Raw genomic sequence first — 20611 nt, forward strand, 5'->3', positions numbered from 1 at the left:
CCCCTTTCACAGAGGTCGCCTAAGACCATCGGAAAACACATATTTTCGATGGTCTTAGGAACTGAGACACCAATTTTATGGTTGGGGGGGTCACCCCAACATGAGGAACTGCATTAAAGGGTCGCGGCATTGGGAAGGTTGAGAACCACTGTTCCACGTGATTGTTTACTGGGCTGCCAATTAATAGGAGCATCCAAAAACGAAAAGCCTACCTAGGATCAGCAGATAACGAATTCTGGAGAAGATAGCGCAGAAAAAAGGGGGATTCTAGTGGCTGCCAACTACTTTCACAGATCATTATTTCAGTGATCTGTGAAAGTAGGCAGAACTTCGTTTTCAAAACTAAAATCCACCCTCCTGAGTTTTGACCATGATTTACTCCCTGTTGGCCCTTCTACTTGAAATTCTCCAATCACATTAAAAGAGCGATTTAGAAGCATTCACACAAGCTCCAACTACAGCTGTGAGGTTTCCTAGCCTCACCTCCTCTCTTTTCAGAGAAGAACACCCCCCAATTTACAGAGAAAACACAGAAGGATGTTTGTGTCTTTGTTTTGACCAAAGATCTTTATTTTAACAAATGTTTTTTTTAAAAAATGGGTTTTCTACAAAGGAGAGTCATTTCTCAGCAATGACAAGGATTCAAACTTTTAATGGGACAACAGCAAAAAGAGGACTGAGATCAAAAGTTGCCCGAATCCTTTTAGAAACCCCTGTGATATAAAAGAGACATGTTGAGCAGAACAAAATCTGCATCGTTGACCTCGTGCAGCCACTTGGGAGTTACTCATCCCAAGTCAGAGTGGCCTGCCTGGGCAGTTCAAATGGAGTACATAGCACCCAAAACACAAATCAGATTCAGCCTCCCCTTACTCTACTCAGGAAGTTCCTTAGCTGGCCCACAGGAAGTAGTCACACCGTGCACGGGGATCCGAGGGTTTCCCCAGAGGCCGGGCACAGACGAAGAAGCGCCGTCCACAATTTGGCCCTTGTTTCTTCACTGTCCGCAACACACAGGGCTCCTTGTGGCCCTTGCAGTAAGGTGGCTGTGCAGGGCCAGGTAGCAGTGACTTCCACAACAGAGACTGATTTTGTGTAGAGGGAGGTGTGTTTTTCTCACAATTCATAGCTGCCTTGCTGGTCAAACCCTTGGAGGGTGCTTTCTTTGGACTCTTGACAGGTGTCCGGGTTACCCCCGAGACTTTCTCTACCCCACATTTATCAGCTATCCTTTCAGCCCTCTCCATAGGAGGCTGTTTCCCAGAATCTTCTGCTTCCGCCCTCTGGACCACATTCAAAACTGACCGGCCCTTTCCATCAACTACAGACTCAGCATCCAAGTTCCCAGCTTTGAAGAAGCTACGCAAATCCCCTTGCCCTTCCTGTGCTGGGCCAGGCCGCCTTTTCTTCAAATCCCCCAAGGCAGTTCTCTCTGCTTTGCTCCGTTTCTGCCCCTTCTCAGGCAGTTGGGTCTGTTCCACTTTTACCAGAAACCGGCTGAGCTTCTGTTGGGTGCCAGCAAACTCAGGCAGGAAGCGGGTGCAGAGCGGGGGACACCGTGGAGCAGCTAAGCAGGTACTTTTCAGCACAGCCTGGACAGGACAGTGGTCAGAGCCCAACACCTCTGGCATAATCTGGGCATCGGTCAGTTCCAACAATGCCAGAGCACGATCAGTCAGGATGTAGTCAATGCGAGTACCATAGTTCACATGCCGGGATCCTGTTACGTTACACCAGCAAGTGTAGGCTTCATCCTGATTCGGGTTCAGAAAGCGGAAAGTATCAACAAAGAGGTTCTCCTTCTCAGAATCTCTGCCAGGCTCCCAGAGGAAGCCATCCAGCCAGCGACGCCCAGGATGCTCCTGGAAGGATTCCTGCAGTCAGAAGAGAAGCATTAGGGATACGTCATAAGGCCATCGGGCTAGTTGAATGAGATTAAAGTGCTTTCCATGTATCATCAAACAGGTGCAAGATTTTGGACCAGCCCAGCACAGAAGACCTGGACTTCAAAACGGGTAGAATCATATCTCACATATGGTGGCTCTGGTTGCAAATCTGGCCATAGGTTTACAAGACCAGAGCTTCCATCTCCTCCCCAACTCAGGAAACTGAGCTGCTGGGTTTCAGGAATCATGGATTACTGGAGCCTCAAGGGCTGCAAAAAGGGGCCTGGAAAGCCATATGCAAGCCTGGGGCTATGTTGCCCTCCCCTGCTTTGTAACAACCTTGTACTATAGATCAGCATTATTTTATTTACTGTACATCAGTGGTGGGTTTCAAATTTTTTTAGAACCTCTTCTGTAGGTGTGGCCTACTTTGCGGGAGTGGCTTGCTGGCCATGTGACTGGGTATGCGTGACCAACTTGTAAAATGTGGTGAAACTCACTTAACAACGCTCTTGCTTAGCAACCAAAATGTTGGCTCAGAAACTCTGGTATTTAAAGCACGAAAGTCTTAAAGCTGTCAAGTTACAAGACCCTTGCACCCCTAACCCTTTAGAGAAAAAAACCCCAGGGGTGTTCAAACTTGACTTGTGGACTTCAACTCCCAGAATTCCTCCTCTCGCTCTTCATCTTGATGATGTGAGGACGGGCGGGGGGAGGGAGCTGGAACCGGTTCTAAACGGCACTGTAAATTTGTGGAACCTCTTCTATAGAAGAGGTTAGAACTGGCAGGAACCCACCCCTGCTGTACATCTTGATTTTGTTACTTTTTTTTAATAACTCAAGGTGGTAAATATTTTCCTATTTTCCCCACAAAAACCACCCTTTCAGATGAGTTGGGCTGAGAAAGTTACTGGTCCAAAGTCACTCAGCCGGTTTTTGTGCCTAAGATGGGACTGGAACTCCCGGCCTGTTGTGGCTGTCAGTGGCCAGCAGAGCTGGCAACAGATTTGGACAGTGAGGAGGTTGGGGAGGAACATGGGCTAGTCCTGGAGTCTGGGGAAGGCTCTGATGAGGGCTCTGCATCAGAGGCAGAGATGGGGCCAGGGCCTTCTGACAGTTATCAGCTGCCTTCAGAGTCACACATCTGTGAGGCAGATGAACAGCTGCAGCCTGTTCCCAGTGTGTGCATGCGCAGAGTTGCCAGATGAAGGGAACAAGGGTCCCTTGCGAGTAAAGCCACAGGTGGATGGTGAATGGCCCCTCCCATAGGGAATAAAAGGAGCGGAGGGGTGTTTGCAGGAGACAATTCGTTCATTCCTGCATTCTTGTCAAGTATTGTGGCGTCTGAAAGATATCGGCCTGGCCACTCTCCAAGCCTGATAAAGGTCAGTAATTGTGAACTATCTTGAAAGACTGCCGGCCAGGACTTTGCTGGAAAGGAATTCACTGTAAATTAAATGAAAGGGTATTACCGGGAGGAGGACTCGGCTTCGTGGTGCTGGGGAACCCTAAGTCAGAACACGGCCTTCACTTACCAAGTCTCCTGGATCACAGTGATCGATGGGCCTGTGCGCAGTATTGATGTCTCCCAGGATGATCACATGGCTAGAGGAAGAGAGGGAATGTGCAAAATCTTCAAGATCAAAAACTGCAGCTCCATTTTAGAGACTGTTAGTACACATATAAAGCACAACAGCTGATGTCTCAGAAGCAGGCAGCTGCAGCATTGGGAAATATCAGCAAGGAGAAATTTGGTTCCAAGTAGAAGTTTGGAATAAAACTTTGGAGAAAAACATTGAACATCCACTTAAACCAAGTGGCCTCTTTGGTCTGTGTCACAAAGGGTCAGATTAGCAATGGCTTTCCTAGGCTTCAAATACATCTGTTTTCTACAATTTTTCACCCAGCATTACTGTTGCTGAAGATAAAAAACTAAACATGGAACTTTCCATTTACAAAGCATGCCATGACCTCCACTCCCTCACCTTGAATACATATACACAGACCAAAAACATATCCAGCCAAACAAGCAAACAAATATATCCGAAAAGAGCTCCGACATGTTTCCCAACTTCTTAACAAAACACTCCAAGCAAACCTCCCCAGAATTGTGTTCCACCTAGCCACCAACCTTCCTTCACACACACACAGGATGGTGCTCAGTGCATAACACACACAAATAGTTTTTGCTCCAGAATTTCCTTAAAAAGTAGGCGATTTGCTCGCACCACTAAAATCTCAGGATTTACAAATCCGAACAATCTGTAATGCACGAATCCCACTAAGCAAGTGGCATAAAATTCAGAACAGATCTGGGATAAATAGACTTTGTCTTGAATGCCATACTCATATAATATGTATCTTGCTCAATTTATTCAGTCAAAATAAAAAAGCAGCTTGAATGCTACTTTAAAAAAAGAAAGAAGTCAAAGGGATATTACAGGACTTACAAATAGGAACAAATATTTATTAAATTCTCTTAGTTTTAGCAAACTTTACAGGTTTCCCTGCAAGATAGTTCAACAGGTTTCCTCTCACTGCAGAAAGTAGAAAGAATATTGCTTATCCTAGCTCAATGCACTAATAACAGCTGAATCAAGGATTTCACAGCATACCTACCCTCCAGCTCTAAGAAGAGCTTCAGCCCGGGCTTGCAAGAGACGGTAGAATTGCAACTTGAAGTCTCCCCGTTCTGGCTTTTCAGGGTCAGCGCGAGGGCAATACACATTGATGACAGTCAGCACAGTTTCCTGCTGTTCTGAAGTGCTACGACACAGAGAAAGTGTAGAGTTAGTCCTGCCCACCTCCCCTCCATGACATCCAATAATGCTCAGCCAACCGCACCTATTATGAAGAATCTAACCATTTTCAGCCCATATTCCAACCCCATTTTCTGCTACTGAGGGATATATCAAAAGGAGTAATACTTAGCATTTATACACTTCCTTTATGCAGCTTCACATCTTAAATACAAGCATCCTACAGATCCAATCCCCAACACATTTAGTCTACCATTCTATTTTCAAAGGGTCAACTGGGAAATCCTCAGAAAAGATGTTCCCAACAGACTGCAATAACTGTATTGGTCCTCTTCTACTTTTGTTTTAAGCCACTATTTAATAATGTAATAGTGACTATTACACAAACAGGAGTAATTCTGATTAGGTGACCCTGTCAATTGAATAATTACGATGATAATGCGAGATATGTTTCAGCCAGTTCAGTCTAATAGTTAAGGCACCAGGAGACTGTGACTTCCAGTCCTGCCTTAAGCATGAAACCCAGCTGGGTGACTTTGGGCCAGTCATTCTCTCTCAGCCCAACTCACCACACAGGGTTGTTATTAGAAGGAAAATAGGAGAGGGAAGGAATATTGTGTGTGTTTACCCCCTGAGTTGTTTATAAAAATAATAAAGGCGGGACGTAAACAAAATATTTGTCATATGTCATACAGATGTTGATGTACTTGTCTGGGTTTGTTATTTATTTCCTGTGATGTATTTCTGTGTGTGTGTGTGTGTGTGTGTGTGTTGTATTTGTGCTGATAAATAAATAAAGGGAGACTAGTATAGATCCATTTCAAGCTATTTAGCTCTCATCAGCTAGCCATACCCTTACTGGGATTTGAACCTGGGCTGTATTGCATATTAGGCAGGAGTCTTAGCCACTAAGCCACAGGCTCTCCTCCTTTATCAGCTGAGCCAGGGAAATAGGTATGTATTTGTGTTACAACCCCTGGTGTGCCCTTCCTCCCATATTTGGGCACACCAGGGGTTGTAACACACACACATACATACATACATACATACATACATACATACATACATACATACATTGTAAGTTGCCCAATCAGCCTGAAGTCAAGTGGCAGCAAAGTTGAAGGAAAGAAGTAAATAAATATTATCCCTATTATTATGAATGATGTCATTGCAACAACAACTTTCCACTGGCGCTCCTCAGCAAAAAGTATTGCAAATTCAACTTGCCTTTGAAACTGAAGGTAAAATGTTATTATACAGTAATTACAGTAGCTAGAATAGCCTTAATCTCCACAAATATATCTCTAATTCTTCTACCATGAGCAACATATAGGCTCATTCCAATGGGTTAATTATAGCTTTGGCAAGGCAGATTTGCTTGTCTGTGCCTTCAATGCCCATCTAAAAGAATTCAGCACTATTAACCAAATCATATCAGGAGAGATGGGAGCCATTGACTTTGCACACGTATTGTTGAGTTTAGACTGGCGTCAAGAGTTTCTGAGTTCGTGTTCACATTTTGTGGAGCTGCCACATTCATCTGTAAGTCCTGTGAAATAATGGGATTAACCAGACTATACCCAGGTTGCATACCAACTGACTCTCTGCTACCATCTAGCGCAGTGGTTCTCAACCTTCCCAATGCTGCGACCCGTTCCTCATGTTGTGGTGATCCCCAACCATAAAATTGGTGTCTCGGTTCCTAAGACCATCAAAAATATGTGTTTTCCGATGGTCTTAGGCGACCCCTGTGAAAGGGTCGTTTGACCCCCAAAGGGGTCCCGACCCACAGGTTGAGAACCGGTGATCTAGCGGCTATCTGAATTTGTGTAGGCTGTTTTCTGGCCTAGAAGTAACTCCCAAATGCCTGGTTTACCACTGAGGGCTATGCAGTGATCCAAATCAAATTGAAAAAAATGATTCAGAATATGCACGAGTGTACTTATCATTCCTGTCAGCACTTCCTTAAATCAAACACATCAATTTTGGGGGGAGGGGATTCCCAAAAACTCTTGCTGTGTGAGCCCAGAAAAAGTTAGCCTTTTAAAGCAGTCACCAACGGATGCCACAGGAACACGCGCCCCAAACATTCTCTTCCCCTTTGAATCCAGGTCAGGTAATTACTTCTCTGTTCATCTCCATATTAGATGAGTTGTCAGCTTCTAGGAACTTAACACAACATCAACAACAGGTATTCCTTCCCCCACCTTTGTAATTGCTACCTTTACCATATGCGGTGACGGGTTATCACTGCCCGGCCTTCACTGTCCAGGGCCTTGAGTTCCTCAACTGTGAAGTCCTCTGTGTTTCCATAACAACCGACTGCTCCACTGTGCTTGGTCAACAGCCCAGACAAGCCCTCCTCAGCTGCTTCTGGGGTGGCACTTGCTTTACAGAAGGTCGCAACGCCTAGAAGCGCAGGAGATTTAAAAAAAGGTCATCTTGCACCTGAAAGGGCTAAAAGGCTATCTACTTAATTACAGGGCCAACGTTTTCACCAACTGCAAACATCCTGAATAGCAACCTATATGCACAAAGCTATAATACAGCCCTCCCAGATTTTAGAGTGGCCTTTGATTTAATTTCCCAGCGTAATGTTTGGCATAAGCTTCGAACTTCTTTATATATATAAAAAAGGCTCTTCTGTTTAACTCATATGATAAGGACAAAGTGCAGCCCTCATATCTCATATGATAAGGACAAGGTGCAACCAAGGAGATTCCTGCTAAGAGAAGAGCTCAGCATGGATTTATTCTGGCACCATCATTATTTAGTTACTACATCCATCCTTTAATTGTCATGATGAGCAACTCCTATCAACCCACCAAAATGGAAAACAAGCAAAAAAAAAATCCTATTATATCCCGACACAGTAATTTGGAAACAGAATGAAAACAAGACTTCCAAAAGTTCTCTAAGCTTAGGTTTCCATCATAAATTGGTATGCTAAAGGATGTCAATGAACAAACAGTAGCTAAAAGAGGAAAGAAAGAATATACAAAAATATTGTATAGTAGAGATGTCAACATCCAAGATAACTTAGGTTAGATACACTCTATTTACAAGAACCTATAGTACTAGAAGTTGAAGCTAGCTCAGTGCTCCAATCATCACCAAGTTGGAAAACTACAAGAACTATAGTTTTAATACCCATTAAAATATAGCAAGCAACAGAAGTTTATTAAATTATGCCAACAAATCTGGAGAATGATACAGTGGCCACAGATTAGAAGAGACCAATCTACATTTCAATGCCAAAAAGGGCATTGTATGTTCTGACCTAGGCTTCCCCAGCAGCATAAAGCCGGATAAACCCCTTTTATTTAATTTACAGTGAATTCCTCTCCAGCAAAGTCCTGGCCGGCAGTCTTTCAAGATAGTTCACAATTACCAACCTTTATCAAGCTTGGAGAGTGGCCAGGCCGATATCTTTCAGACACCACAATACTTGACAAAAATGCAGGAATGAACTAATTGTCTCCTGCAAACACCCCTCCCCTTTCGCTCCTCTTTTATTCCCTATGGGAAGGGCCATTCACCATCCACCTGTGGCTTTACTCCCAAGTCGACCCTTGTTCCTTAGCTGTTCCCTTCATCTGGCAACTTTGACATGTGCACACTGGGAACAGGCTCCAGCTGTTTGTCTGCCTCACTGATGTCTGACTCTGAACGCAGCTGATAACTGTCAGAAGGCCCTGGCCCCATCTCTGTCTCTGATGCAGAGCCCTCATCAGAGCCTTCCCCAGACTCCAGGACTGGCCCAGGTTCTTCCCCCACCTCCTCACTGTCCAAATCTGCTGCCAGCTCCTCTGGCCGCCAACAACAGTGAATGCAAGAAAGTGTGCAAACCATAATACAGTTTTACATACCAACAAAATAACACAGAACACAGATTAGTATACTACATTGAAAACATATGCCACATGTTCAGCCTGGCTTTAGAAACATGAGAGATTTTCAATCAAAACTTTGAATCCTACTTATTTCTTTGCTATTACAGAGAATGACACTGTTTAAGACACAGCAATAGGGATCGAGAAACTATTAATCCAGGAATCAACTGGACTTGTACGGAGTGCTAACCCGAATTAGTACCTGAATAGCCACTGCGGGTGCGACTGAAACTGAAGTAGGAGTTATAGCCCTCCACTACAGCCAATGGTTCCTCCAACAGGTCACCTGAGAACAAAGCAGAATTTTAGTGAGGAAAAAGATCAGCCTGGAGCAGCTTTTCCCAGCTTGGCATTCCCAGCATGGTTGAACTTTTCCTCCAGCCAGCAAGCTGTAGAGACAAACTATCACTCACACACACACACACACACACACACACCCAACCAATCACACTACTTTCCTCTCCCAGTTTTTAAAAAGGGAATATTCCCAGCATGCTAAAAAGAATCCTAGATTAATGCCAGCATATGGCTTAAGGCTCAGCATGGGGGGGGGGGGGGGAAGTATTTTTAAAGCATCTAATGTACAACAGTGCAAAATTTCTCACTGTCTGAAATCCCAGGGACCCCTTGCCGTTTAAGGACTGAAAATGACTGGTTTTGCCTCACTGAAACACAGGCACACATTCTCATGTTCAGCAAACATGTAGATGAGACGTACATCAGGCTACTTCACTAAAACTAGAATTTTCTTGATTCCATTTCAATACTGTGATTGCTACAGTTTTCTTTTACCTAAAAAGTTCAATCAACACTGAGGTGATGATGTCCGTCCATCGTGTTCGAAGGGGACCTTGACATCTAACGGGTTGTGGGCTGTCCATCATGTGTCCACAGGTGGCTGATAAGGCCTATATGGGTACGAAATATTCTGCCACATGTTGGGCAGACGTGTGTGGGCACCATTGTTGCAGAATTTGCAGCTCTGGATTTGCTGGAGTACTGAGGACACAGTCCTGAGGTACTGTGAGAAAACAACACCGGCTCCGTTTTGCCCTCATTTTCATCTGTTTTAGTCTTAGGGCAAATTTCACACTCTCCCAAGGGGAAATTAACTGCAATAAATGTATCTTATATATCCACATTATCAGGTTGAAATGTGTGACTCCTTTTACTTTCATTTATGGATAAAAGGAGTCAGATGATGATAAAGTACATCAAGTCAGTGTTAACTTCTAATGACAAAACAGATTTTCTCCAAGATGACATGCCCTCCATCTGGCCTTTTATGTCTTTCAGCGGTGCACTCATTGTTGTTATACTCAAGTCCATCCATCCACCTTGTTGCTAGTGATCCTCTTTTTCATTTTCTTTTCATCCTCCCCAACATTATAGATCCAGAAATATTGACATTTTAAACAATTCATTATACTACTCTCATAATCAGATTAAGATATCCTGATGAGGAAAGTATATTTAAGAAGTTTATTTTTTGATAACTACATAAGGCACTTTCAACATGTTCTTCCCTTTGAGTGGAAGAAAAGCAGGAGGAGGCAAGTTTATCTAGACTTGCAACATTATCAATTATTAGTACAGCAATAAATTACTACTGTACACACCATGGACAGGGAGCTACAATCTTATATTTCCTTAAAGACACAGCCTCATTCATTGTTTACATTAAGTTCCCATTTCATTTTTTTTTAAATTCTCCTTTGCATGTTTAAAAAAGTACCCACTGAAGATAAATACTAAGAGGTCTCTGCACACTTGCTCTTTTTGAGTTTTTCCAAAAGGTATGCAGTTGACTAGAGGAAGGGAGAATGGAGGACGTATTAGCCAAATTCATTTTTAAATCTATTTTTATTAATATGCAGTCAACACAAATCACATAGAAAAGTAGCTGCTGATATACAAAAAGAGGAAAAACAACAAATTTTAGGAAACTACTAGACTGCAAGTTATATTTTCCACTCCCATTCAGTGGTGGGTTCCGGATCCTGTTGCAACCGGTACAGCCCGGCATCCCCCACATGCACACGCGTATGCATCCTTACCTCCACAACACTCCAGCTGCTCAGCAGAGCGTCACACAGGTGCTGTACACTCCCTGCGTGGAAGAGCTCAAATACAGGTAAGGAGCTTGGGTGGGCAGCTCCTCCAGAGCACCAGACCGGAACGGTACTCGGTGCTTCCAGCACGCACCAATATGCCTGTACTGGGACGTACCGCCTGCAACCCACCACTGCTCCCATTGTACCCCAAATGATAGTTTCAATCAATATATTTATAAGTGTTAGGAATTATTCCTGAATTCTATTAAATTTCTGGTTTCTAATTGCCAAATCTGTGGTTTTGATCCAGCAACACTAAAATCTGAATTAACCAAACAAATCTCAGGGGCTGGAAAGTTAGATACTTTGTCTGCCATCTCCAATTTCCAACTACAGTTAGTCCTTGAGTTACAACCACCATTGAGGCCAACATGTATGTTGCTAAGTGAGAAATTTGTTCAGTGAGCATTGCTCCATTTTACTATTCTTGCCATAGTTGTTAAATGAATCACTGTAGTTGTTAAGTTAGTAACATGGTCAATCTGGCTCCCCCACCCACCCCCCGCATTGGCTTTGCTAGTTAGAAGGTTGCAAACGAGGATCACACAGGGACACTGCAACCCTTATACACATGAGACACTTGTCAAGCATCCGAATATAAATCATATGGCCATGGGGATGCTGCACCGATCATAAGCCTGAAAAATGATCTTGTCACTTTTCCCAATGCCGTTGTAACTTCAAACGAACTGTTGTAAGTTGAGGACTACCTGTACTGACCATGGTGTCTGAAGCTGACCCATTTGGGGCAGTCTCTCCTTTCCCTCCCGATTCTTATATGCTTCGATTTTAGATAGGAGGTTGATAGGGGCTATCAACTCTCCAGCCAGAGAGCAAGTGGTGAAAGCTGCAAATAAAAAACTCTATACAAAAATACGGGGAAACACACACACACACACACACACACACACCCAACTTGCCAGCTTCAACCCCGGTTTTGCATTTTAGCACTTGTCAAGCTCTGCCTTGCACGGATGCACGTGGGGATGCTGGGACTCACGGGTTATCTTAGTCTCCTGCAAGCAAATGAGATCCGCTCCCAAAGAATCCAGGAGCTGCCTCAACCCCGCCGACCCCGCTCCTGCCCGGAGCCCGTTCACGTTCCAAGACACCAGCTTCATCCCAGCCAAGCGGGGCGGCTCGAACTCAGCCAGGGAAGGCAAACCCTCCACCGAACGTCACTTCCTGCCGCCAAGCAAGAGGTTTTTCTTTTTTTAAATCAAATGGGCGTTCACTTCCGGTTCTATTTAGACTTCGTGATCTGCGGGGCGGAAGTGGAGAGAATGAGTTCGAAGTTGCGTGTGCTATTTCGAACAGATAATACGCTTATAGAGAGAGAGACACACACACATCTACAAGAGAGGATTCAAGATTTAGAATACACTTTACAAACATATGACATTATTGTCTAATCAATTATAGCTGCTAAAAATGATTGGCCATCAGAATTTTTTCCCTTGTAATTGACGTTTGGAAACTTTAAGGTCTGCTGCCTTTGAGAGAAAATTTAATCTCCTTTCACAGCTGATTGTTTCTTAATTTGGCTTGCAAACATAAAATCCGATACAGTAAAAATAATTTTGCATGCTGCAAAATCTGAAGCAAATGGGAGCTAGAAGGGGAAGGGTAGGATGCCAAGTGATTCCCCCATGAAAGACAGGTGATTTTTTTAAAATCGAATTTGCAAAAAGCCAGAGAGTTTTTGGAAGGGAAAGTTCAAGATCTTTATACTTCCACTTTACAAGCTTCATAATAACTTTATAGTCTTGAAGGTAATGCAGACAAACTATGGGTTATATAATCTCCCCAGGGAGTCTCAACCAGGAAGGATTAACTTGCAAATGGAAAGTGAATGAATTTGTCATTTGGAATCAATTCTTGTCTAAATGGCTAAATTTGCAGATCCAGCAATTTGTCAAAAAATGACAGCAGTTTTATTAGTTTTATTCATGGCAAAGAGTCACACAAGTATGTGAGGAATGCAAGGTTATACATAATCCCCATGGTTATTACTAATTTTACTGTGGAATCCCTGTTTATTAATTATGCATACTTCATTTTTATCCCACTTTTCTTTCTAAAATGTTATACCCACAACCACAACCCTTTAAACTTGTAAAGTATGTGGGGCTGAAGAAGAGTGTCTGACCAAAAGTTCACCCAGGGACTTTCGGCTCTGATAATTCAAATCCACAAATGTTACACTGCTTATTATTATTGTGTCCCACACTCTCCTAAAAATTGTAATGATTTTAATGGGATTTGGATCCAAAGATCGTCTTCTGTGCTCCTACCCATCTGGATTAGACAACAATTTTACCCTATGATCTGGTGCTGCTGTCTCCTTCCATCTTTAAGGCTAATATTAGTACTGACCTTTCCTGCCAAGTCTGGAAAGACTCCCTGGATTGTTTTGCCTCCAGCTCAGCAACAATTATTAATGACACCACGACTGGAAACCTGACCCCTAAAGAAAGTTCTTGCTCTAGTGACAAGGCAATCCTTCCAATGCCATGGCTTCTAGAAAGCAAACAGGGTTGATCAGCTATGGAGGAAAAACCTGTCAAAATCCCAGGTAGGAGTTTTTTTTATTGATACGGTTGGTAACTAGAAAACTAGGGGGACAATAGAAGTTGTACTTTAAGGAGTTAAAGGACAGGCAGAATGTCGTCTTAGAATCCAATAGTCAAGGACCCCATTTGTGGCAAACAGAGAATGACATAGCTCCTGTCATCTTGTTGCATGTAGGTTTATGATTCAGACTGGGAAGTACCCAAGACTGGGCTGTACAAAATAGTACCCTTCCCTTTTTTCCCCCTATCCATCAGCTCAGCCTGATCAAAGCCTTCCCAGCTTGTATTATATACTTCCTGGCCTAGACTGTTGGCAGGTGGAAGGTGGAGGCATTGATGCCCAGGATTTTCTCTGCGATAGACAGCTTGGGTTAAAGTTGTTTGTGAAAGGGCTGTCTATGTTAAATGGGGGTAGACACTGAATACATATTGAGCAACTTGCTGCAAAGCTAATCTACTTGCACAAGAAGGCATACAAATGTGGCCAGTTTGATCAATAGAGTTTAATTCATTTTTATCTTTAAAGGGATCTTTACCTAATTTATTCCACGTCACTTAACTTACCTAATTTTGGTCTCTACCTCCATGTGGTGTCTCTGTAGTAAAAGTCCACTTTAATTTGGCATGTTTCCCCTTGTTATAATCATCAAGTTTACTGTATATGCCAGATTTCTTCCAGGACTTCACAGTGGTGTATATAGAATCCCTCTTCCTTCTTTCCCACAACAGCCCTACAGCGTAGTTTGGGCTGAAAGAAAGTGATAGGGCTGAAGTCACCCAATGGCTGTGGATGGATATGAATGTGGCTTTCTGATCCCAGTCCTACCACTTAAAAAACTACCTCTGTGATTACGCGTGCCAGAGGTGCCCTCTCTGTGGGCACACACACACACCGTCACTAGCTGCTCTTCTGGTTTCCGGTGTCCACTGGCCAGCTGGTCTTTAGAGATGCTGGAATTCCAGAAAATGGCCCCGAAAATGGCCAAAAACCAGGCCGTTTGGGGGGCATTCTGGGACCAGTTTTCAGGCCAGTTTTCAGGCTGTTTTTCTGACTGTTTTCAGGCCATTTCTCGGGCTGTTTTTGGCCCCCAAAACAGCCAGAAAACGGCCTCAAAACAGCCAAAACAATGGCCAAAAACAGGCATGCCTACCGGCCAGCTGGTCTTTGAGTTTCTGGCACTTCAGCATGTGTGTGTGCACAGGTGTTCTAGTTTGGGCACTTGGTGCTGAAAAGGTTCACCATCACTGGATTATCCCATTGTGGGTCATCTAATATAGTAACTGATCTTCTAATATAATTTTTTGAAAGGTCTGCAGCATGTTAAGTTTTCTTTCTTATAAAATGGGTATGGTAGTTATTATTGAATTATAACTTCTGATTTTGTATTATAGTCAGTGGATTATTTCATTATCGCCTATCTTTCATCAGTCCCAGGGCAGTCACGGAGAATTAATATAAATATATCAACATATAAAAATATTGACTTACAAAAATGCATTGGATTCTGCTTACTTCAATGTATCACTCTTCTGATGTATATTCAAACAATTGATTAAAGATGTATATATGTAAAAAATATTCTAATAGAAGAAAGTGGTTTTCATTTGATAGCGATCAACTGGTGCTAACTACTGCCTCATGCTGAAAGAAAGGACATATGAGCATCCGGATTACACCAAGATTTTAAATGCTAAATTTCCTGATTCATTTGATAATGGCAAAGACATTTCCAAGCTAATCACAGGCAGAAAAAAACTCAGAGAAATGGTGAATTGGTTCTTCAGGTAATCAGGTCTTTATCTGTTCAGAATCCAAACCAGAAATTTGAATTATCAACCAGGTTCAAGATATAATCCTCCTAGAAAGTCTTATGCACTAATTCCAGTCTTTTGAATCAGATTTATAAAGAATCAGTTTTCACTGAACCATTTTATTTGTTTTGAGAAATATTATTTTGTGAAGCACCTTCTCAGTTTTTGATGAGGAAAAAGTTGGCTTTAATCCAGGAACACTTTAAAACTTGGCTCATTTTATATCACATTCTTAAAGTGAAAAAGAATAACATCATTGCACTTTTGTTGGTTTGGGGGAATTTTATTATTTGGGGGTGGGTGGTTCCCCCCCCCCCAAAAAAAATTCCTGCTGTTTAAGTACTGTTAAATATTAATGAGTATCTTGGAGGATGTGGGGCTTTGATCTCCTGTCTCAGCTCTTGCTTGTTTATCTTCTTCAGTATTGCCCGGGGAATGCCAGCAAACCAACATTCATCCTCATAGTGGTAGTTTAAACTGTATGGGCTAGACCAGTGATGGTGAACCTTTCAGACACCGTGCCCAAACTGCAGACAGAAAGGTGCATGCACGGACATGCGCAGCAGAGACCTGAAAACCAGCTGGCGGGAGGTGGGGCATCCCAACACCCACAGCGCAGCAAGAGGTAAGATCATTTTCTTTCATGAGCTTCTGTTTCGCCATTGGCAGGGAAACAGAAGCTCACGAAAGAAACGCCACGTAGATCTGACCTGGGGCGATGGCACGTGTGCCAGCAGAGAAGGCTCTGTGTGCCACCTCTGGCACGCATGCCATTGGTTTGCCATCACGGTGCTAGACCTATTGAAGGTAATCTGAAAGTTATAGTAATCCCATCAAACACAAGTTTTGAATATGTTTAGAATTCTTAGGTCCACTGCTAGCCTGAAGCTCTCTTTTCTTCAGGAATTCTAGTTTGTAGGCTAATTCCTTAGTATGGATCAAACCCAGGGCAGGTTGGGCACTTGACACCAGTTTCAGTGGTAGTTCAGGATCATTTCTTCCAGCCATGATCTCTGGCAAGCTCTGCACTAGGTCTTGAAGCCAGAGAACGAACAATTGGTGATCTGAAAGTAAACTGAGCTAGTGGTTTGCACTGAAAACAAAATAATGGGGCTTTGGAACTCTCCATGGTTGTAACCATGTTACAGAGAGCTCAAACGTGCAAATTCTTGTATTTCTCTGCTTTCATTTATTAGAAATGCAAAGTTCTAGTTCAGGTGGCTGTAAAGACAAAAGACAAAAAAGCAATCAAGAAAGATGACAAATATATTGAAAATGGAGAATATTTCACTTTATAGGTGGGAAGAATTACAATTCTTCATTTAAGATTAAGCATCATCCAAGCCTTTTGCCTCTGCCCCTTTTTTTGATTCTTATTCACTTAACTTCTTACTTAAAATATAGGGGTAACACATGCATACAGCATGTCAAATAAATAAATAAATAAATAAATAACGGTGCATACTGACACATGATCACAACTAAATTCAGCTGCAGGGTTTAATTTAGAGAAGCTGAACGCTCTAGAGAACTGGAAGTAAGAAATAAGACCGGGGGTCTCTGATGTTGAAAGAAAGACCCTCACGATCAGGGGTGGGATTCTACCGTTTCAGACCAGATCAGGCGAACTGGTAGCTCTTGACGATCAGCTGGGAGTGAACCAGTTCACTCTGACAATCAGGTCTGCCCATCCGCCTGCCCCTGCGCTTTACTGACCTATATCTTCTCAGCTGATTCCCAGAGCGGCAGAGCGGATTGCTGCACCTCAGCTGTGTTACTCCCCAGCAGTAATGTGGAAGGTATGTTTTCTTAAAACGGTGCCCATATATGAAGCGCACGATCGTCAAACTGGTTGTTAAACCGGCAGGTTGTTAAACCACCACTGCCCTTGATGACAGCTGAAAAACAAATCTGGATTACAAAGGCTAAGAAATGAAACAGGATATCTCTTTCAATGCCCGTGTGTCATCACTTTCTTCAGTGGTGATTCAAAATAATATCGGGGCCTTTCTCTCCCTAATAGAGCAAAGTATATTTGTCCAGAAGTGAGCTGCAAGTTAACTGTAGTGTATACAAAGGTGGGAGTTCAACGACCTCGCGTCCCACACCGAACCTATCTTTCATGCATATGCAAACACAGGATCATCAGCCATAGCTGAGCCTTCAGGAAGAGCCAGACAGTCCAGTTCTGCAAGCTAGGAAGACAGTTGTCGGGATGTCTGGAGAGTTTGGGGAGCTCACACAGACTCCCCTCCAGAAAGTATGGATTCCCCGCACCAGCAGGCGTCTGCAGCAACGCAGGGGATGTGAGTTGGGATCATGAAAAAGTGGGTCAGCTCTTTCCCCTGAGGAAAAGCTAGCTCTCTCTTCACGGCGGCAGGAGGTTAGAGAAGGGAAGGGCAAGGCAGGGCAGAACAAAATCTTCAGAAACCATGTTTTTGCAGGGATAGTATATTGGGAGCTATATGAAGATGAGGGCTAAAGCAATCAGTGGCTAGTGCCAAGACCAGAAGTGGGAAGGACACCACTCTGTCTGTGACTCCCCCTTTTTTATTTCTCTTTCTAATACGCCTTCCCCCTCTCTCTCACTCCCAAGCAGGAAGCCTGATCTCTTGTAAAGGAGTTTTGAAATTAGCCAGAGAGCTGTGTGCAACCTTAAGGAGTCACAAGAACTCTCTTAAGGCCCAACTTGCTCCGGCAATAATCCTTTACGATGAGGGAACATCTTGAACATCTTCAAGTCTGGTCTCAGGAAGCTCAATCTTCCTGAGAGGGAGAAACTCTAATCTTTCCAATCATTTGTTCCCCAGCTTATAGGTCCATGTATGGAGTTCCAACTTCCAGAATTCACAATAATGATCATGCTGGCCAGAAAATCCTGCAAATTAATAACTATGAATCCAGAGATCACCAAGGTGGAAAAGATCTGGGTTAACTGTTACCTATCCCATCATAGTTCTGCTGTGCTACAGGTTTTACTGAAAGACTCTTATTGGTTGCTTTAGGATTCAGAGTTTTAATGCTAAACCAGAAAAGGTTTGGGCGTGTTAGACAGAACACTATTTCTCTCTGTTTTGTGGGTTCCTGAATCTCATCACAAAATTAGGCTCAGTCTCTACTCCTTTTTCCATTTCTCTTCAGCCTCAGTGCCACAGTTCACCAATTCACCAACTATGGTGATCATGGTAGGATTGCCAGCACGGGGGAAAACTTACATCTCTAAAAAGCTCACTCGCTACCTGAACTGGATTGGGATCCCCACTAAAGGTATGGAAGGGAATAAATGATTCATTCAAGGTGAATGGAATCAAAGGGCAGAGGGAGAGTCTCTTCAGCCAAAACAGGAGGACTTACTTAAAAATACCGAGCCATCCTAGTCTCCATCTCCCTAGTGTTCAATGTTGGACAGTATCGCCGTGAAGCCGTCCAGACATACAAGAATTATGAGTTCTTCAGCCCAGACAATGAGGAAGCTATGCAGATCCGGAGGTGAGGAGCTTATTCAGATCTGATTGGTATAGTGGAGAAGGTTGTTTCCTACCGCAATGCCCACCATAGTCTGCCAGGATGCCTTCCCACATCCTAGTTCGGCTTAACTTGGGGAGAGGGGCAGCAAATAAGAAACTTTCAAATACAACCCTTCATTTTTGTTTTCTGTAAGATGTTTCTGTGGGATATATGGGATCCAAGAGCATTCTTGGAAATAGCATTTCATTTTCCAATATTCTACCTTCCCGTTTAATGTTCTCATTAAAAAAAATAGAGCCTTTAAAACAGTCATATGGGACACAGAGTCTGGTGCCCAATTGAATTGTCTCCTCACATGGGCTCCCTGCATGAGCTTTGGGGACCGGGAGATACGGATCTTGGCAAGACCACATTTTTGTAAACATGGCTGAAATAATAGCAATAGCACTTAGACTTACAGTATATACCGCTTCACAGTGCTTTACATCCCTCTTGAAGCGGTTTACAGAGTCCGCATATTGTCCCCAACAATCTGGGTCCTCATTTTACCCACCTCGGAAGGGTGGAAGGCTGAGTCAACCTTGAGCCTGATGAGATTCGAACTGCCAAATTGCAGTCAGGTGGCAGTCAGCAGAAATAGTCTGCAGTACTGCATTCTATCCACCGCGCCACCACAGCTCTAATAATGTACATGAAACCTTCCACACATCTTAATGTGCTACTGAAAAACTAATTGTTGATATTACATGATAGAGATGTTGAAAAGGGGAGGCTCTAGAGCAGTGTTTCTCAACCTTGGTTACTTTGAGTCCTGTGGACTTCAGCATAGCTGGGGAATTCTGGGAGTTGAAGTCCACTTAAAGTCACCAAGGTTGAGAAACACTGCTCTAGAGGAAGAGCCTCACTACCTCTTGAATTTAATAAAAAAAATGGCTGCAATGCAAAGATAATGTTTCAAAGATCCAACATGTGAAACATAATTTGATTGATTGATGATGTGCCATTGAGTTGGTGTGGACTGTTAGTGGGCACGTAGATTGGTTTCCTCCATGACCATCTGACCTTAACCTCAGGCCTTCCAGCTGTGCATTCATTGCTACTGTAACTGAAGATATCCACCTTGATTATGGTCGTTCGTTTCATCCCTTTCCTTTTACCTTTTCCTTCACATAACATTTACAGTAGGATCATTTGAGCCTGGCCATTTGTGCCTTGAGTGAGAACTTTATTTGATGGCCCATTTGTTTGTTCTCTTGGCTGTCCACAGTATTTTCGGCAGTCTTCTCCAATACCACCAATTTTCTTTCTAGCCTATCTCCTCAAATTTCAAGGAGGTAGCTTGATGATCTAGAGAAGCACTTTGCTTCTTCTATATTCCTATATTTGTTTTTGGTTTTTTTTTTGTTAATGTAGTTGGATGGCTGGTTGGTTGGTTGTTATTTACCGTATTTACTTTGGTGCTGCCACAGCAATGGATCATAGTGTGTGATCTCTTCCTTGCTACCTCTTTTAGGCAGTGTGCATTAGCAGCTCTTCGGGATGTCCAAATCTATCTGACTATGGAAGAGGGACAAGTGGCGGTAAGATGGCAAAAGCCCATGTAGATCTAATCCTATGGTCACCTGTTTCAGGCTACATGCCAATTCAGTTGCCTTGTTCTTCTCCATTACCTAGGTTTTCGATGCCACTAACACTACACAGGAACGCCGTGCCCTTATATTGCAGTTTGCCAAGGAGAATGGCTACAAAGTAAGCAGTGGGGGAATAAAGACCCCATAAGAACAATGGGGGGGGAGGGTGACCTAGAGCTGCATGCACATTTGCAAAACCTTGGGTGCCAAACCATTAGGGATCCTCAAAGTTGTGATTTTTTAAAACTATAGAAGGAAGAAATTAAGTATGTGACTGCAAAGTGATCAAATTAATGTTTAATCAAATCAATGTTAGTTCTTGTCCTGATCTCACCTTGTAGTTTTGAAGTCTGGACTTTGTCATCCTGTTCAGCTGCGCTCTTTGCCACAAGGCAAATTCAGATTTGAAAATACAGACCGAATTAAGCAAACTGAGTTTTCGTTTTTTTCTTTTATTTACCCAACTTTATTTAAT

The 20611-nt window shown here is 43.1% G+C and overlaps 2 protein-coding genes across 5 annotated transcripts in view; one reads left to right on the forward strand and one right to left on the reverse strand.

Annotated features, from left to right (window-relative positions):
* Positions 1 to 95: 95 nt before the first annotated feature.
* Positions 96 to 11849, reverse strand: APEX2 (apurinic/apyrimidinic endodeoxyribonuclease 2). Its single transcript, XM_081971436.1, has 6 exons — positions 11653 to 11849; positions 8741 to 8824; positions 6874 to 7054; positions 4506 to 4652; positions 3422 to 3491; positions 96 to 1874 (listed from the first exon to the last, which is right to left on the reverse strand). Exons 1-6 carry the CDS (start codon positions 11771 to 11773, stop codon positions 891 to 893), a joined length of 1587 nt encoding a protein of 528 aa, XP_081827562.1. The 5' UTR covers positions 11774 to 11849; the 3' UTR covers positions 96 to 890.
* Positions 11850 to 12777: 928 nt separating this feature from the next.
* PFKFB1 (6-phosphofructo-2-kinase/fructose-2,6-biphosphatase 1) overlaps positions 12778 to 20611 on the forward strand; it is a 28062-nt gene continuing 20228 nt past the window's right edge. For 2 of the 4 annotated variants that reach the window (XM_081944271.1, XM_081944272.1), the window contains exons 1-5: positions 17183 to 17343; positions 18179 to 18304; positions 18430 to 18526; positions 20019 to 20085; positions 20180 to 20254. In XM_081944271.1, coding sequence (XP_081800397.1) covers positions 17253 to 17343; positions 18179 to 18304; positions 18430 to 18526; positions 20019 to 20085; positions 20180 to 20254 — 456 coding nt within the window. In that variant the 5' untranslated portion in view covers positions 17183 to 17252. Of the gene's footprint in view, positions 13228 to 17180; positions 17344 to 18178; positions 18305 to 18429; positions 18527 to 20018; positions 20086 to 20179; positions 20255 to 20611 lie in introns of those variants that run through there. The other 2 variants (XM_081944270.1, XM_081944269.1) reach the window with 2 other exon arrangements.

The sequence above is a fragment of the Natrix helvetica genome (assembly GCF_964273705.1).
Source record: "Natrix helvetica genome assembly, chromosome: 1".
In the NCBI taxonomy this organism is placed as follows: Eukaryota; Metazoa; Chordata; class Lepidosauria; order Squamata; family Natricidae; genus Natrix; species Natrix helvetica.

Excerpts from the sequence above, each read along its gene's own strand:
- APEX2 (XM_081971436.1), bottom strand. The coding sequence starts at position 11,773 with ATGAAGCTGGTGTCTTGGAACGTGAACGGGCTCCGGGCAGGAGCGGGG. Across the intron at positions 4,653-6,873 it reads ATAACCCGTCACCGCATATG|CACTTCAGAACAGCAGGAAA; the intron begins GTAAAGGTAGCA and ends TCTGTGTCGTAG. Across the intron at positions 3,492-4,505 it reads GCTCTTCTTAGAGCTGGAGG|CCATGTGATCATCCTGGGAG; the intron begins GTAGGTATGCTG and ends CTCTTCCTCTAG.